At 40.2% G+C, this 16,744-nt stretch overlaps 1 protein-coding gene across 4 annotated transcripts in view; it reads left to right on the top strand.

Annotated features, from left to right (window-relative positions):
- The window catches only part of CAND3 (tobamovirus multiplication protein), a 75,001-nt gene that overhangs the window by 15,477 nt on the left and 42,780 nt on the right, over positions 1 to 16,744 (top strand). For 2 of the 4 annotated variants that reach the window (XM_088974436.1, XM_088974437.1), the window contains exon 2: positions 4,922 to 4,972. In XM_088974436.1, the coding sequence (XP_088830562.1) occupies positions 4,922 to 4,972 (51 nt within the window). Of the gene's footprint in view, positions 1 to 4,921; positions 4,973 to 6,460; positions 6,583 to 16,744 lie in introns of those variants that run through there. The other 2 variants (XM_088974439.1, XM_088974438.1) reach the window with 2 other exon arrangements.

A 16,744-nucleotide genomic window follows, 5' to 3' on the forward strand; every position in this document is an offset into this window, starting at 1 on the left:
CATGGTGTGTCAGAATTACTATGGCTACGATCCCTTCTAGAGGAATTGGGGGTGGACTATGAGAAACCAATGATACTCTATTGTGACAACCAAGTGCTATCAACATTGCACATAATCTTGTTCAACATGACAGAACTAAGCACATTGAGGTTGATAGGCATTTCATAAGAGAGAGTCTCTTTAGGAGAAGTTTGTTTACCATTCATCACATCAGAAGAGCAACTGGCTGATATCTTGACCAAGGGAGTCCCAAGGGGGAAATTGACACACTATATAAGCAAGCTGGGCATGATTGACATCTATGCTCAGCTTGAGGGGGAGTGTAAAGAGACTGTGCCGAATGGGCTCTAACAACCTCTCTTGTAATATCTTTTATTTTATGTTGATGGGCCACACTTAATGGGCTTGTTATTTATTCTTGTTTATTTCCTTAATGTAACTGCCAAGTTGGCCGCCCACTTAAGGGCATACTTGTCATCATTAATTTTTTAGATCTTAATAAAATAGGGCTAGAGGAGAATGGAGAATTAATTCGACTCCTTCTCTTACCTCTTCTCTTTGCCATCTTCTTCTCTTATACAGTTATTCAGATATGTTTTATTCTGCTAATCACTGAATTTAAACTTGATATTAGAGGACTGATTTACATCTATGTCCAACATGTATATCCGATTTGCCTCATGGCCACTCCCTATCACCTTCTGAGATTTCATGTCTTGAAAAACACAGTAAGAAGGAAAAAAAGGTTACATTGCAGTTCACGGATTTTGTCAAATTACTAATTGAAAGTAGCCAATCAAGTTAGTATTTAGTTTAGGAACATGAAGAACTGAGTATAAGGTGAGGGTATCTGAAGCTTTGATGTTTCCCTTGCCAGAGATAGGAGCAAGGGAGCCCATCGGCAAGGGAAGGGAGATCTTGTCTTGGCCAGATAAAAGCTAGTAAGTAGAAAATACACATTAGTCATATGGTCAGATGCACTAGAATCTATTATCCAAGGGATCCTATGATTACCTGAGATAAAAGCATGATTTGTAGTAGCACAAATACCTGAATGGGCATATGCAGTAGAGGAACGACTTTCTGAAGAGGTACTAGCTGCAGTAGTAGATTCTAAGTGGCTGATAACTCACCCATACTTCTAATACTCTGCTCTAGTAGCTGCAAGCTGTTCCCCCATTGACTTCTCATTACTAGAACCCTTTTCAACCTCATAAAAGGTGGCTACATTGGCATTTCCACTCTCCCCAGTCCTAGTCTTCTTAGCATTATTGCTGTTCTTGAATCTAGGAGGTATGAGCTCTGGATGTAGCTTCCAACATGTATCGTTCGTGTACTTGGGTTTTTTGCAATACTCACATACTACATTTTTCTTCTTAGTACCGACCCTTGGCTTCACCCCAACAGTGGCAAAGTGATCTGTTGAGACTTCTGTAACCTGCACTTGTCTTCGACTCTCCTCATTGCTAACCATGGCATAGGCTTGGGATAAGGTCACTTCATCTCTTGTTAGAACATTCTGTATGACAATATCATACTTGGGATTGAGTTCAGTGAGGAACTCGAATACCCAAATTCTCTCAACTAGCTTCCTATGAGTCTTTGCATCTTTGGCACAACCCCATACAATAGTCTCCATCAAGTCAATCTCCTGCTAAAGGGATATCAGCATAGAGAAGTAAACAACCAAAGGTTTCTCCCTTTGTCTTAAATTATTGACATCATTCTTCAACTTGTAGGCCCTAGAAACAATTAACTTTTGGGAATAGGTCTCTGTAACACTATCCCACACCTCTTTTGTAGTCTCCATCCACAAATAGTGCTAATTGATATGAGGTTGCATAGAATTCATTAACCGATACTTTTCTTGCATCTACCTCTCATAGGTAGGGTTATGCTCCACAGGTTTCTCCTTGGTGTGGCTAGAGAAAGTCTAAGATCTAGTGAACCAGAAAGTGCTGTTGGAAGCCTAATCAATGGTGTGGCTAAAGACTTCTTCCCATCCAAGCGAGGAATAAGGCAAGGAGACCCCCCATCCCTTTCCTATTCACCTTAGTGGTAGAGGTACTAAGCAGACTGGTGGTGAAAGCATATTTACAGGGTTTGATTAGGGGTTGGACCGTTGGAGGGTAGGTAGAAACTAAGTGGTAGTCTCCCATCTCCAATTTGTTGATGACACAATCTTGTTTTGTGAGGGAGCTGATCCAGAAATGGTTAGAGATTTGTTTGAGGATTAATTGGGGTAGAAGTGGGATTGCAGGAATTAATTTGGATGCAAGGGGCCTGTAGAGGTTTACTGAAGTACTGGGGTGTGAGATTAGAGATTGGCCTATCATATACTGAGGCTTGCCTTTGGGAGGGAACCTTAGATGTGATGGATTTTGGAAGCTGGTGGAAAGGTTTGCTAGGAAATTAGCCTTGTGGAAATGGAATTTCATCTCTTTGGGTGGAAGAATTACTCTGATAAGAGCCACTTTGGCAAATCTTTCAATTTATTTCCTTTCAACCTTTCGCATCCCAACTAGGATAGTAGGACAATTAGAAAAGTACATAAGGGACTTCTTGTGGGAATTGAGAGAGGAAAAAAGGGACCATCTTGTAAAATGGGAACTAGTTAGCAAACCCAAGGAAGAAGGGGGCCTAGGGTTAGGGAATATTGTCTTTAGAAACATTGTCCCTACTTGGTAAATGGTTATGGAGATTTCCTTTTGAGAGCGAAAGGCTGTGGTACAAGGTAATGGTAAGCATTAATGGGTTGGAAGGTAATGGCTGGGTTGCAAAAATTGCTCCCCACACCTCCTTAGCTTCTCCATGGAAGGCAATTCATGATGTTTACCCAATCTTTATTAACTCCGTCAGGTTTGATGTGGGAAGGGGTGACAAAATTCGATTCTGGGAGGATTTGTGGGTGGGGGAATTTCCACTTAAGGATCTCTTTCCTGATCTCTTTGGCATTTCTCAACTTAAAGGAGAACCCATATCAATAATAGGAACACCTTCTCCAAATGGATTAAATTGGAACCTCGGGTTCAGAAGAGGGTTAAGGGATTTTGGGTGTTCTTCTTTGATACACTTACTTGATACCTTAAGGTAGATCTTGCTAGACTCCTCCCTTGAGGATTCCAGAATTTGGACATTATCTCCAGATGGCCTCTGTACTTGTTCTTCCTTCTTTAAGTTCCTTGCCTCCTCTAACCATCAAGGGGTGAACTTCCCAATGAAAGAAATTTGGAGTAAGCCTATCCCACTTAAAATTCAAGCTTTCTGCTGGGAATTTTTTCTCGGAAAGGTAAATACTTGTGATATGTTACAGAAAAGAAGGCCTTCTATGTGCCTTTCTCCTCACATGTGCTTCTTGTGTAGGGATAGTGGCGAGACCCTATCCCATCTACTAACCTCCTGTTCCTTTGTGCTTAAGCTCTGGGAGTTTTTCAATTCTTTCTTTGGGTGCAGGTGGGGCCCCCTCAAGATGTGGTGGGTCTGTTCAATCCTTACTTCTTGAGGCAACTTAAGAAAAGGGGGAAAGTGCTTTGGAGGGCCACTAAGGCAGCAATTTTCTGGGTGGTGTGGGAAGAGAGGAATAGTAGAATCTTCTTGGAGAAGAGTAGGACCTTGGAGGAAGTGATAGACACTACAAAAATAAAGGTAGCCTTTTGGGCGAAGACCTTAGACATCTTCAAAACTTTCTCAGTAACAGACTTATCAAGGGCCTGAACTGAAGTAACACATTCATCGAGAGTAAAAAAGACAGTTTGTATGGAGTGGGAAGCCCCAACGGGTAATAAAGTAAAACTAAACTTCGATGGGAGTTCCCTCTAAAACCTGGGTACGGCTGGAATAGGAGGGGTCATCAGAAACTCAGAGAGGAGGATTGTGGCATTTTATTCAGGGCCAATTGGTTTGAGAAACTCTTTGAAGGCTGAACTGTTTGCTCTTTTGCAAGGTCTCAGACTAGCTAAACAATTGGGTTTTAGAATGATGAGGTGGAAGGAGACTCACAAGTGGTCATCTCATGGGCAAAATCTAACAGGCATACCCCGTGGGCCCTACAGGACATGCTAAGAGAAGTGGAAAAGCTAGCAAGAGATTTAGAGGTTGAATTCAAATGTATCAGGACTGCAAATGGGTTAACTGACTCCTGAGCAAAACAATGGGTTATGAGGCAACAATACTTTTGGGCATCCATGTAACTTGGGTTATAAAGGGATTGACACTACAGACAATCAAGTTGTATTAATCATTCCTACTTTTAATTTAATAAAATAGATTTACTTTTGCTGATAAAAAAAGGTGATAATCAACTGTCCAAAGAATGGGGAAAAGCTTTATGGACATTTGGAAATGAGATGAAGAAATATAGGTGACTGACAAGAAACATGCAGGTGAAAGTATGATGGGTTCCAAGGTCAGCTAACTCTTGGGCTGATCAGTTTTCCAAGCAAGGGATGAATAGGAATCAATTATTTTGGGAAAACTTGTAAATATCATAGTGGGGAGAGATAGCATGGCTATGCTGTCAGATTTGTACTAAAGATGTATATTTTCTGTTTATATTAATGAAAAATATTGTCTTATTTCTGATCAGAAAAAAAAAATTGACAGTGAGCCAGGTGTGCTGCACTTGTGTTCAAATGAGTTGCACCCTACAAAATGAACCTTGCCTATGAGCCAAGGTGCACCTACTGAAACGTCACTCACAATATTGATTTTATATTTACTCTGAATTTGTGACTATTGCCTTGTATCCACTAATCAACCCATCTTATTTAAGCTGCTGAATGATGCTTGGGTTGAGATGCTTTAATGAAGAAGATATCCATATGGCTATACTAATTTAAAAATAAAGTAAACGGAAGGCTTTGTTCTGTTACTTTCTTCGAGGTGCACATAATAACCTGTGTTCATTTTTTTTTTCTACTAGTTGATAAGGATACACTTGCGGACTCAACAACTTGGCTGGACACGGGAAAAGGTAACTTATCTTCATTTTTAACTCCGTATTTATGTTCTTAACCATCTATTTTTGCAGACAAAAATATTGGACTTTGTTGTGCAACATAGGCAAGTATATTTGATGACACATTGTGATTGGGAAAGCTGTGCTGGTGTGTGGCATGTGCTGTTTGTAAATTAAAAGAAAAAAATTATAAAATAGAGAGGACAAAGGACAAGTACTTGAGACTCCCATGACTCTAGTTTATAGCCTTATTTTCTCTAAACTCTCCATCAAGTGGAGCATAGATATCTTAAATGCACAACTTGTCAAACACGCTTTCATGACTGGGAATGGGCAGTGTGTTGGAGTTCTTACATCTGTTGGAGGACCAGAAAATGAGAGTTCACTGATGATGAATGGGTTTGGAAATGGGAGGGCAGTGGTACCTTCTCAGTCAGGTCATTTGCCAGAAACATGAGAACAACCAAAAGCTTTATGTTCCCTAGCAATCTGATCTGGAGATCTCTTGTGCCTTCACAGTTGGCTTCCTGATCTGGTCTGCAGCACTTGGCAAATCCCTGAGGACAGCTTACAAAGAAGAATGAAGATTCAGGATCAAGCCTGTGATCTGTGCAGACAGGACCTGGAAAGTGTCGATTATCTTTTCATACATTGTTAAGTGGTTTACCAACTCTGGATGCACTTCTTCAGGGCAGTCAATCTTAGGTGGACAATGCCCTCATTTTTTCATGAGCTACTGTTAGCCTGGCATCTTCATGGGGTGAGCTCAAGAAAGAAATTAATCTAGAAGTTGGTTCCTGCAGCTGTAATTGGAAAGGAACGAAAAGATATTCGAAAACTTGAACAAGAAGACTGATTGAGTCGATGTCAAGTAAGGGTTGGGTTTTTGTTTTTGGGTCTTTTGTTGGGGGTTGGGTGTGGGCGTGTAAGGGAATCAATTTTTGTGCTATGAAGATCGGTGTTTTTCAACCTATTTTTGTATTGTTTATGTGTAATTTGGAAGGGGTTTGGTTTTGAGGGATTGGCCATGAGTGATCTGGCTGGTTTTCATCTTGTTGGGTGTTTTCTTGCTTGTTTCTTTCTCCTCTGGTGATTGCTTATCACCTTTCCTTGTATCCTCTTTTGTTTTAATAAAATTTTTCTTTATCTTCAAAAAAAAAAATGAAAAACAAATTCAGGGCAGTGGAAGACCTCATTACTCATTAGTATGTCCACTGGCAAATTGGATCTTGGGATTCTGCCACCAAGGAGTTTTCCCAACAGTCCAAGTTGCAGCCTTTTATTTCAGTGGATTTGAGGAATATTTCAGTTGTATCTGCCTTGGGGGTTATTGCTCCCATGTGTGGAGCTATCCTGGTTGTCCTGTTGTACTATTTGCTTTCTGCTAATATAAAAAAAATTTTATCCTATCTTTTTCCAAAAAAAAAAAAATCTGTAACTTTGATTTTGTACTGCCTTTGATCAAAAAGTTTGCTATTGATTTTCAGTTCTTACATATGGCAGATATGTGAATGGTGAAAATAGCTGGAAGCATACACCTGGAAATGCACAAATGTGTAAAGGTTCTACAGGAATGGTGAAAATAGCTTCAGGTGTCTGCCATTAGCCTAGAGGTTCTTAGAAAGGTGTACACCTATGTTATGCTTTATAAAGGAAACACAATCCTCATATACTCTTACTTTTAAGCTAATTGTCATAGGAAAATATTATAAGTAGAAGTTGGGTTACCATTTCATTGTGCTCCCTTTACATATTAACATAATCTCTAGGAGAAAAACTCTTTAAACTTGTTATAATATTTTGTTGTTTACTATAATATTTGTAAAAAGTATTATAAACAGAAATTGAGTCATCATTGCTTTATTTGCTTTCAATGCTTTACATTCATTTTAAAGAAAGAGAAGTTCTGATAGAGATTAGAAGGAGCCAAATACATCTTAAATGCCACTTTGAGTGGAATTGAAGCTGGGAAGATGGGATTCAGATGCCTGAAGAAGGATCTAGCTAAGAAGATTCCAGATCCATCCAATGGGAGGGAGGGAGGGAGGATAGTGAGTTATAGCTGAAGAAGGATCTAGCTGGGAAGATTCGTTCATGCTGCATGTTGGAGAAGAGTGCTGAAAATAGAAGCAAAGAATTTTGTGCTCGAGTGTTATAGATGCAGAGGGAACACAGCATTGAAGGTTAGGGAAACTAATGTCAGAGGAAGACAAAAAGGCAGAAAAAAATGAATTGAAGGAAAAGAAGATGATGTTAAAATTCGGGTTATGACAGGTAAAGGAGGTATATTCAGAACCATAGCAAATTGGGAGAGAGGCGACTGGCACTAAATTGGAAGAAAATAGCCGAAACTATAATCAAGGACTTGCAGTTAAAGGGGGGGGGGGGGGGTTGATATTAACTCCCTTTGAAAAGCAGAAAGTTCTGCTGGAATTAGTAGAAGATGTGGTAGATGTAACTGCATCGAATGTTGCCGGAGAATCTGGCAACTTCACAGTGGCAAAATGGAGCCCGTATCTAATGAGAAAAGTTGTACTATAGAAGATTAAGGAAATCCCAAGGAAAATACTAGTTGCAGATGATCAACTGGTTTACTCAGTCTGGTTGACCACTGCCATTGAAGCTACAACCTGGAGAGCTGCTAGAAGGTAGGAAGATGAAAGGTTTGAAGAAGAGTTCCTACATGGCAGAGGCCAAAAGGATGAAGCTAAAGTAATTGGAAGTTACGTAGAAACAGTAAAACAAATACTGGGTAGAGGAAAAGGCAAGGGCACAGGGGAAGAAATGCAGTCCAAGGAAAGGAGGGGATTTTGGGTCTTACGCTGAGGCAATGACTGGTGGAACTTGGCATGTGGAGCAGGTCCAATTTCAAAATTTGAAAAAGAATATGGATCAACAAATCAGTGGTCCAGCCTTGAACCAGACTGAAATTCTTGGGCCAAACAAGTCACATGTCACTATAAGTGACCATATGAGGAATAAAAATGGGCTTGGATCTGTCCCTTTGAGGCTCACAGGCGAAATATAACTGAGTTTGAAGCTGGGCCCAACTCTTGGGCCTCAAGAAGTCTCAGCATGTAACCAACTTAAAGGGCATGTGACTACAACTGGAGGCCTGATGATAGACAACAAAGTCTGTTTATCATATTCCTCCTCATTTAAGTCAGGGTTCCTTGGAGGCCGATGCGAGCAGATGGGGCAGCAAACTCTGATGTAAACCTCCTAGCAAAGGGAAGAATATTAATTCTCTTGAAATCCGTAACCCAAGATTCAGCAGGTGCAGTAGCAAAGGGAAAGAGTGACATCAAGATGAAGACTCAGAGTTCGACAGTAGAAGCAGCGATTGCGACTCAGATTCCTCTGAATACTTGAGCATGGGTAGCATCGATCAAACTATGAGGATTGGTATGAATGAAGCAAAGGGTTTCAACATAGAAGAGCTGTTTCTGGAAGAAAAAGAAGAGAGCCTGACAGGAAGCTGGGCCGGCAGTGTGCTTAGTCGAAGTTGAACAGGTTACCTCTACTCCTATCACAAGGAATTTACCTCCAAACTCTCAGCAAGGACAGGGAGCACAGAAAGTAAGACAAGAGGATATCAGGAATGTTTGCATCAGGTAACAGAGAAGGGTGTAGTAGAAAAGGTTTCTGGTTCAAACAGAGTTGTTATCATTCCCACCCCTACTTTACAACAGCCCAATTTAAGGGATAGGTCTGATGCCTTGACTTCCAAACAGGGGTATTCTGATTCCTTGGAACTTGCTCAATCCACACCGAATCCGGGTATGTGTGTCCCTTCAGTGTTGGTTATTAATATGTGTGCTTTGCCTGAAACAGGTACACCAGCTACCCAACCCAAAGGATTGAGGAGGGAGGAAGAGGGTGCAATAGTAAGCCTAATTGAAAGGATTGTAGAAGAAGGGAGAGGGTTGGAAGCAGAATGAATGAAGGGAGATGTAGAGAGGGACCTCAAACGAAAGGAAGAAATAGTTGAGGAGAATAATCAAGAATCCGATAGGGATAGAAAAGAAGGGAAAGGAGAAAGATAAGGCTAACACAACTGCAAGAGAGGACATACAATGTCAGAAGGCTCACAAGGTGGATGGGAATCAGAAGGTGAAAATGTACTCTAGGAAGGGTGAAGAACAAAGGAAAAAGAGGAAGAAGGAAAAGTCAGAAGTTGAGAGGTTAATCTCTGATGTGGAGGGTGATATTGAATTTAGTGGGTGGGGAGGTAGAAGGAAACAACCCAAGTAGGGTAGTGAGAAAAGGAAGAGAGTTTTAGCTCAAAGGTGAAAGAATGAGAATAATCAGTTCGAATGTAAAAGGACTAGGGAGTGCATGGAAAATGAGGGTAATAAAGGATTTATTAAAAAGAGAGAATCCTAATGTCATGTTGTTGCAAGAGACTAAACTAGTAGAATTGGATAGAAGGTGGATTAGGAGTTTGTGGAGATCAAGGGGTGTGAGATGGATTGAGGCACCGCCTTGGGGGGCTTCAAGGGGTATAGTGACTTTGTGGAAGGATGAAGTCTTGGAATCAATGGGGAGCTAATTGGCAAATATTCGGTATTGGGTAAAGTTTAAGAATGTGGAGGATGGATTGACTTGGGTGTTCACCAACGTATATGGACCAAATAATTATAGAGAGAGAGGAATGAAATGTGGGAAGAACTGTATGCAATTTGGTGTTTGTGGGAGGGTGCTTGGTGTTTGGGCGAGGACTTCAACGTGATAAGGTTCTCCAATGAAACTTCTATTCCCTATCATTCAATCACCACTAGTATGAGGAAATTTAATGAATTCATAGACATGTGTGAATTGAAGGAGATTCCTCTTTTGCAGTCTAGGTTCACTTGGTCCAACTTTTAGGAAAACTCATTGTGTTCATAACTGAATAGGATTGTCTTCAACATATAGGATGGGAAGATCATCGAGAAAGTTTGGTGTCTAGAGTGTTTCCTAGAGTTACTTCAGATCAGCATCTCATTAGATTAGGTTCAAAAAATTTTTTGCATGGTCTTATGCCCTTTAGATTAAAAAATATGTGGTTGATACATCTGGATTTTGTTCGCAAGGTGGAGGAATGGTGGAAGGAGGACTTTGGGGGGGGGGGTAAGATGGGAGGGAATAAAGTTCCACAAAAAAATTGCAAATATTGAGATCTAAAATAAAGAAGTGGAATAGGGAACATAATGGAAGAATACCTCAAATTGAAGAATTGGATGAAGTGGAAATGGAGAGAAACCTTAATGTAGAAGAAAGGGAGTTCAGATGGAAGTTGAAAAAGGAACTAGAGGAAGTCATTAATAGGGAGGAAATCCGCTAGAGACAAGAATCAAGACATAAATGGATCAAGGAAGGGGATGGCAATGCAAAAGTCTTTCATGTGATGGCCAATGGTAGAAAGCGTATGAACTTTGTGGCTAGGTTGGAAGTAAATGGGGAAGTGATGTCTAATCAGAATGAGATAGCTCAGATTTTGTGGACCTTTTCAAATCCTTTTACAGAAGACCTTTGGGGGTGAAAAAATGAATTTAGAAAGATTAGAATGGCCTTTACTAGAAGAGGAGGTATCGAGGTGGCTAGAAAGGATTGTGAAGAAGAAATAAAAAGAGCAGGTTTTCTTTTATTTTTATTTTTTATGGACAGATCTAAAACATAAAGTCCTGATGGCTTTACAATGGTTTTCTATTAGGATTGTTGGGAAGTGTTGAAAGATGAGTTATTTGAAGTCTTTAAAGAATTCTCGAATACACATATTGTTAGCCCTAGAGTTAATGCAACTTTCCTGGCTTTAATTAAAAAAAAGAACTTGATGCCAACTAACCCAAGGATTTCTGACCCTTTACTTTAGTGACTAGTATCTAAAAACTAATTGCTAAGGTTTTGTCTTTGAGGATTAAAGTAGTACTTCCCTTCCTCATCAGTTAGTTTCAAGGAGCGTTTGTTCAAGGGAACAAATAATTGGCCAAATCCTAATAGCCAATGAATGTGTAGAGGAAATGAAGAGATCTAGGAAGGAAGGTTTTGTTTGCAAATTGGACCTAGAAAAGGCATATGACTTGGTGGACCAAAAATTCTTATTAGAGGTGATGTGACAACAAGGGTTTGGGGAGTTCCAATTGGGTGTTTGGTTGTATTTAGTCTTGTCATTTTTCTATCCTTGTTAATGGATTGGTGAAAGACTTCTTCCCAGCTTGTAGAGGACTATAAAAAGGTGATCCTCTCTCGCCCTTTCTTTTTTATTTTAGTGGCGGATGTGTATAATAGACTCCTCTCTAAGGCTGATCGGGAATATGATTTTAGGGGTTGGAGAGTGGGCAGAAACAATGTTCCAATTACTCACCTCCAATTTGCAGACAATATAGGAGATACTAAGAGGGTGGTGAGATTAAAGAATTGATCAAGAAGTTTGAAAGGATGTCAAATTTGAAAATCAACTTAGAGAAGAGTTGCATAGCAAGGATTAACATGGAGAACAATGCCTTAAATTTGGTAGGGGGTTGCATAGAGTGTCTTATCGCCCCTTGGCCTTTGATCTACTTAGGTCATCCCCTAGGTGTGAGCCTTAAGGAAAGTAGATTTTGGAACCCAATTATAGAAAGATGTGAAAGGGGATTAATTGCTTGGAAGAGGAATTATATATCATTGGGAGGTAGGATCACCCTTATATGATCAACTTTGGCTAACCTACCAATCTACTTCTCAATGTTTAGGATTCTACCAAGGGATGAGAAGAAATTAGAAAAAGTCATGAGGGATTACCTTTGGGAGCTGGGAGTGGCTAAAAAACATCACTTAATTAATTGGGAGATTGTGTGAGAAATAAGAATATGGCTCTCTTAGGGAAGTGGTTATGGAGATGGCCATTAGAGGGGGAAAACTTGTGGCACAAGGTGGTGGACAATATTCATGGGAGGTTGGAGAGTGGATGGGATGATGGTGTATCATGTCAAGCTACTTTTGGTAGCACCTTGGAAAGCAATCCATAGCATTATTCCTCATTTCCTTAGGTTTATCAGGTATGGTGTTAGTTGTTTGTTTAGGGAATTTAATTCGATTTTGGGAAGACATTTGGTTTGGTGATCGGCCTCTAAAGGACTTGTTTCCTTCTTTGTAAGTTTGTATTCCATTTCCTTGTACAAAAATGAGAGTATCTCAAAAATTTTAACCCCTCCTATTTTGCCTTTGGGTCATAATTGGGATTTTGGGTTTCGAAGGGGATTGAAGGATGAAGAAGTCACATGCTTGTCAGAGCTTTTTTTTCTTCTTCAAGGAGTTTGCTTAGAGTCTTCTAAATTGGATAGAAGGGTTTGGTACTTAAGTTCTAAAGGTTTCTTTTTTCTATGCCTCTTTTTCTAATGCTCTTTGTTAGCCCCCTATCCCCCATTCCTTTTTTGTTAAGGAGGTTTGGTGTAACCAATTCCCCCTAAAATTAAGGCTTTTTGTTGGGAAGTAGTTTATGGGAAAGTTAACACTCTGGATTACTTGCAAAAGAAGAGGCCTTTTTTTGTGTATTTCCCTGAACTGGTGCACTACTTGTAAATTTGATGGTGAATTTTGTTACCACTTACTAATTTCCTGTTCTTTTGCTACAGATATTTGGGATTGGTTCTTTTCTTTGTTTTAGTGTAGGTGGAACATGCCAATGGAGATTAAGATGTTGTTTGATCCATCTACCTTTGTGTGGCCGAAGAGAGGGGGAAGAATAATGTAGAGATGCCCCAGAACAGCAGTGATTTGGACCTTATAGGAAGAAAGAAATGTTAGGATCTTTCAAGAGAAGGAGAGAATCAAACAACAAATTATGGATTGCGTAATGACCATGGTTGTACATTGTCTACCAACTTTGGATTTGTTTAGACGGTTCTCCTTTAACAAAGTTGATACGGGTACCTCCCTTTGAATGTTTTTGAAATTAAATTTTGATGGGAGTTGTCAAGGCAACCTAGGTCCTTCTGAAATTGGAGGAGTCACAAGAGATAAGGAAGGGAATATGGTAGCACTTTATTCAGGACCTGTGGGGAATGGAGACTCTGTAAAGGCTGAACTGTATTCAGTCCTACAAGGTGTTCAAATTGCAAAAGAGATGAACTTGGAGAACCTGGTGATTGAAGGGTGTTGAAGATTAATTAGTTTTATGATGTTTTTCTGAGTAGATGTTTTATGTTAGTTGTTAGATAGGAGGTGGGGACCACAGTAGTTATGTGAATCCAAATTTTATTATGTTTTTTGAGTGTTATATATGCTGTTTTATGTTTTTCCGCACTGTAAGGGCATAGTTGTCTTTGTACTGTTCTATTATTTTAATATAAATAATAAGTGAAGGGGGTGGCCAGATTATTGCTCTCTTTTCTTTTCAACTTCTCTTCTCTTCTTTTCCTTCTCTCTTCCTTCTTTCTTCAAGAAACTACTTTCTTTTATATTTTTTTAATTCAGTAGATTCCTACTTGGTATCAGAGCATCGGCTAGGGTTTCTTGAAGCATTCTTATGCGGCCTTAGATCAACCGACTGCATGAAGTAGTTAAGGGCTGATCGTTCTGCTATAGATTGCCTAGTTCTTGGAGTTTTTGGTGGGATCTAGACATCAGGAAGGTGATCTATTGTTCGGCACCAAAATTAGGAAGAATTGGAGTACGGGGAAGAGTCCTAGAAAAGTTGGACTCTTTGTTTTTGATCTGGTCTTGGGCGCCTAGGTATTGTTAGTTTTCTTTTGATTTTCGGAAGAGGGTGGTTTGGTTTCTGAAATTTTCTAGGCCTCTCGGAGTGATTGATTCACTTTTCTCTCTATTGGGAGGCGTGGAGAGGAGAGAGATTTCCCTCCAGCTAGGGTTTTTTTCTTCCGGAAGGGTTGGTTTCTGTGTGTGTAATATTAAATTATTTTTTGGTCTCCAATCTTTTTTTCTTACTGTTGAACTATTTGAAGTAAGATGGAGAGTTGGAATACCGAGATGAAATCTACCGGTACTATGGGACTGGGTGTTGGAGGTAGTAGTGATATTTTTGGGCCGGGATCATTACTACAGTAAACTTGATGGTACAAATTATTTGGAGTGGGCACAATTAGCTAAGATGGCTATTGGTGCCCGTGGAAAATTAGGGTATCTCATTGGGGAGAAGAAACCTGATACAGACTCTTCTCGATGGGTGCAGGAGAATTACATGGTAATGTCCTAGCTGTGTAATTCTATGTTACCTCATATTGCAAAAAATTTCTTATGGGCTAATACTACTAAGGAGATTTGGGATGGAGTGACTGAAACCTATTCTTAGAAGCAAAATGAAGCCAGAGCCTATTAGTTAAGAAATCAGGTGATAAGTATGAAACAGGGAGAAAAACCTCTTGCTGTGCATTTCTCCATGTTGAAAACCCTATGGTAGGAAATAGATCACTTAGAAACTGTGGTATGGGAAAGTGTAAATGATGCAGCAACTTATCACAAACTGGTTGAGAGGAATAGGGTTTTTGATTTCTTGGCAGGGCTGAACCTTGAATGTGACATTGCTAGGCAGCATATTCTTTCTAGGGAGGGTGTCACACTGTCTCAGGCCTATGCTTTTGTCTCTGGAGAGGAGAGTAGGAGGAATGTAATGCTGAGACAGCCTGGGATTGACCAGTTGGCTATGGTTGGTACAACAAAACCTAAGCCGAATGGAGACAGGGGGAGTAGTGAGACTAGAAGGGAAGATAAGAAGGACTTGGTGTGTGATTATTGCAAGAAGCCTAAGCATACTAGGGACACTTGTTGGAAGCTTCATCCAAATCTTATGCCTGCTCGGATAAGAAACAATAAGGGAAATGCAAATGGAGCCACTATAGGAGACTCTTCAGCCCCTCTCTTCCAAATTGATTAAGAATCCATTGCAGTAGCAGTAGTGAGAACAGAATTGGAGAGGTTTGGATAGCTTATGAGTAAGAAAGATTCACCCAGCTCTAGCGTTCCAGATGGACAACAAAATGTAGGAGCCAACTACACCACTTCCTTTGCACATACAGGTAGTTCATATGCAACTGCAAATCTTGCATCCACTTCAGGTAAGGAGGGACCTCCCTGGATTATATACTCAAGAGCATCTGAGCATATGACTAATGCCCCTACCATTTTCAGTTCCTATGAATTGTGCTCTAGTAGAGACAGAGTCTCTACAGCAGATGGTTCACATATGCCCATTGCTGGGTAGGGGACAATTAGAGTGACCAATGATATAACTCTGGCTTCTGTTTTACATGTCCCTAGACTTCATACTAACCTACTGTCTGTTAGTTCTTTGACAAAAAATTTGAATTGTTCTGTGACCTTTCTTCCTGGTAATTGTGTTTTGTAGGATTTGGAGTCAAAGAAGATGATTGGGAGTGGTTGTGAGCTGAATGGAGTCTACCTTCTGGATGATATTCCGAGACAGGTCCATCATGTTAGCAGCAGCTGTAGTAGTGGGTCAGAGTCGGTGAACCAAATTATGCTTTGGCCCAATCGCTTGAGACATCTTTCTTTTAGTTCTTTGAAATGTCTTTTCCCAAAGTTGTTTGAGCCTGTTCAATTATCTACTTTGGAGTGTGAGAGTTGTCAGTTAGGAAAGCATTGTAGACAGTCTTTTGAACCAAGTAATAAAAGAAGTACTTCGGCTTTTAATATTGTTCACATTGATGTATGGGGGCCATATCAAATCCCTTCCATGGGAGGATTCCGTTACTTTCTCTTGTTTGTGGATGACTATACACAATATTCTTGGATAATATTTGATGAGATCACGTGATGCGGTTCCTAAATTAGTACGAAAAATCCACTAGATGGTTCTCACACAATTTGAAGTGAGAACTAAGGCTTTTAGATCAGATAATGCCAGAGTATTTTGAGAAGGACATGACCACGTATCTCTTAGAACATGGTGTAGTTGATCAGAGCAGTTGTGCATATACACCGCAACAGAATGGAGTTGCTGAGAGGAAAAACCGACACATTGTGGAGGTGGCAAGGAGTCTTATGGTGTGTGCTTCAGTTCTTGTGCAGTTTTGGGGAAATACAATTCTTATAGCCGTGCATTTGATTAACCATGTTCCTTCACGGACTTTGGGGTTTATGGTGCCATTTAGCCTTCTTTTTCTAGATGAAGAGATATTTCATATACCTCTGAGGGTTTTTCAGTTATGTTTCTTTTGTTCACATTCTTGGCCCTCATCGCAAGAAATTGGATCCTAAGGCCAAGAAATGTGTTTTTCTTGGGTATGCTCAGAACCAAAAGGGGTATTGCTATTATGACCCAGTGTCGAGGAGCAGATTTATCACTATGGATGTTACCTTTTTTGAATACACATTCTTCTTCTCGAGTGGTTCTCCTCAGGGGGAGAGTTTTGGGGAGAAGAACTCACAATTTGTTCCTCTTCCTGTTTCTATGGTGCCTCCATTAGTTCAGGCAGCATCTACATCAGTTCAGCCAGCACCTGCACCTCCATTTTCATTACCTAAGCCACTACAGGCAACCCCATAGCAATATCAGCGCCGACAGATGATGGTTGACTCCACACATCCTCAACCCACACTACTCTCTGTTAGTCTTTCTGAAACTCCAGATTCGGCTGATACAGTTCCAGGTATTCCTCTTGAGCCTGAGCCTATTATGTTTTCTGATGATAATGTTTTTGTCCCTAACACCATTGTTGCAGCTGATCCCACTGACATTAATCTTCCCATTGCACTTCGTAAGGGGAAGAGAAAGTGTACAACCCACTGCATTTCACACCATCTTTCCTATGGTGCCTTATCACCCTCCTATTGTGTTTTTCTTTC

The sequence above is a fragment of the Nelumbo lutea genome, chromosome 3 (genome assembly GCF_056320005.1).
Source record: "Nelumbo lutea isolate HS-2025 chromosome 3, American lotus-T2T, whole genome shotgun sequence".
NCBI lineage: Eukaryota > Viridiplantae > Streptophyta > Magnoliopsida > Proteales > Nelumbonaceae > Nelumbo > Nelumbo lutea.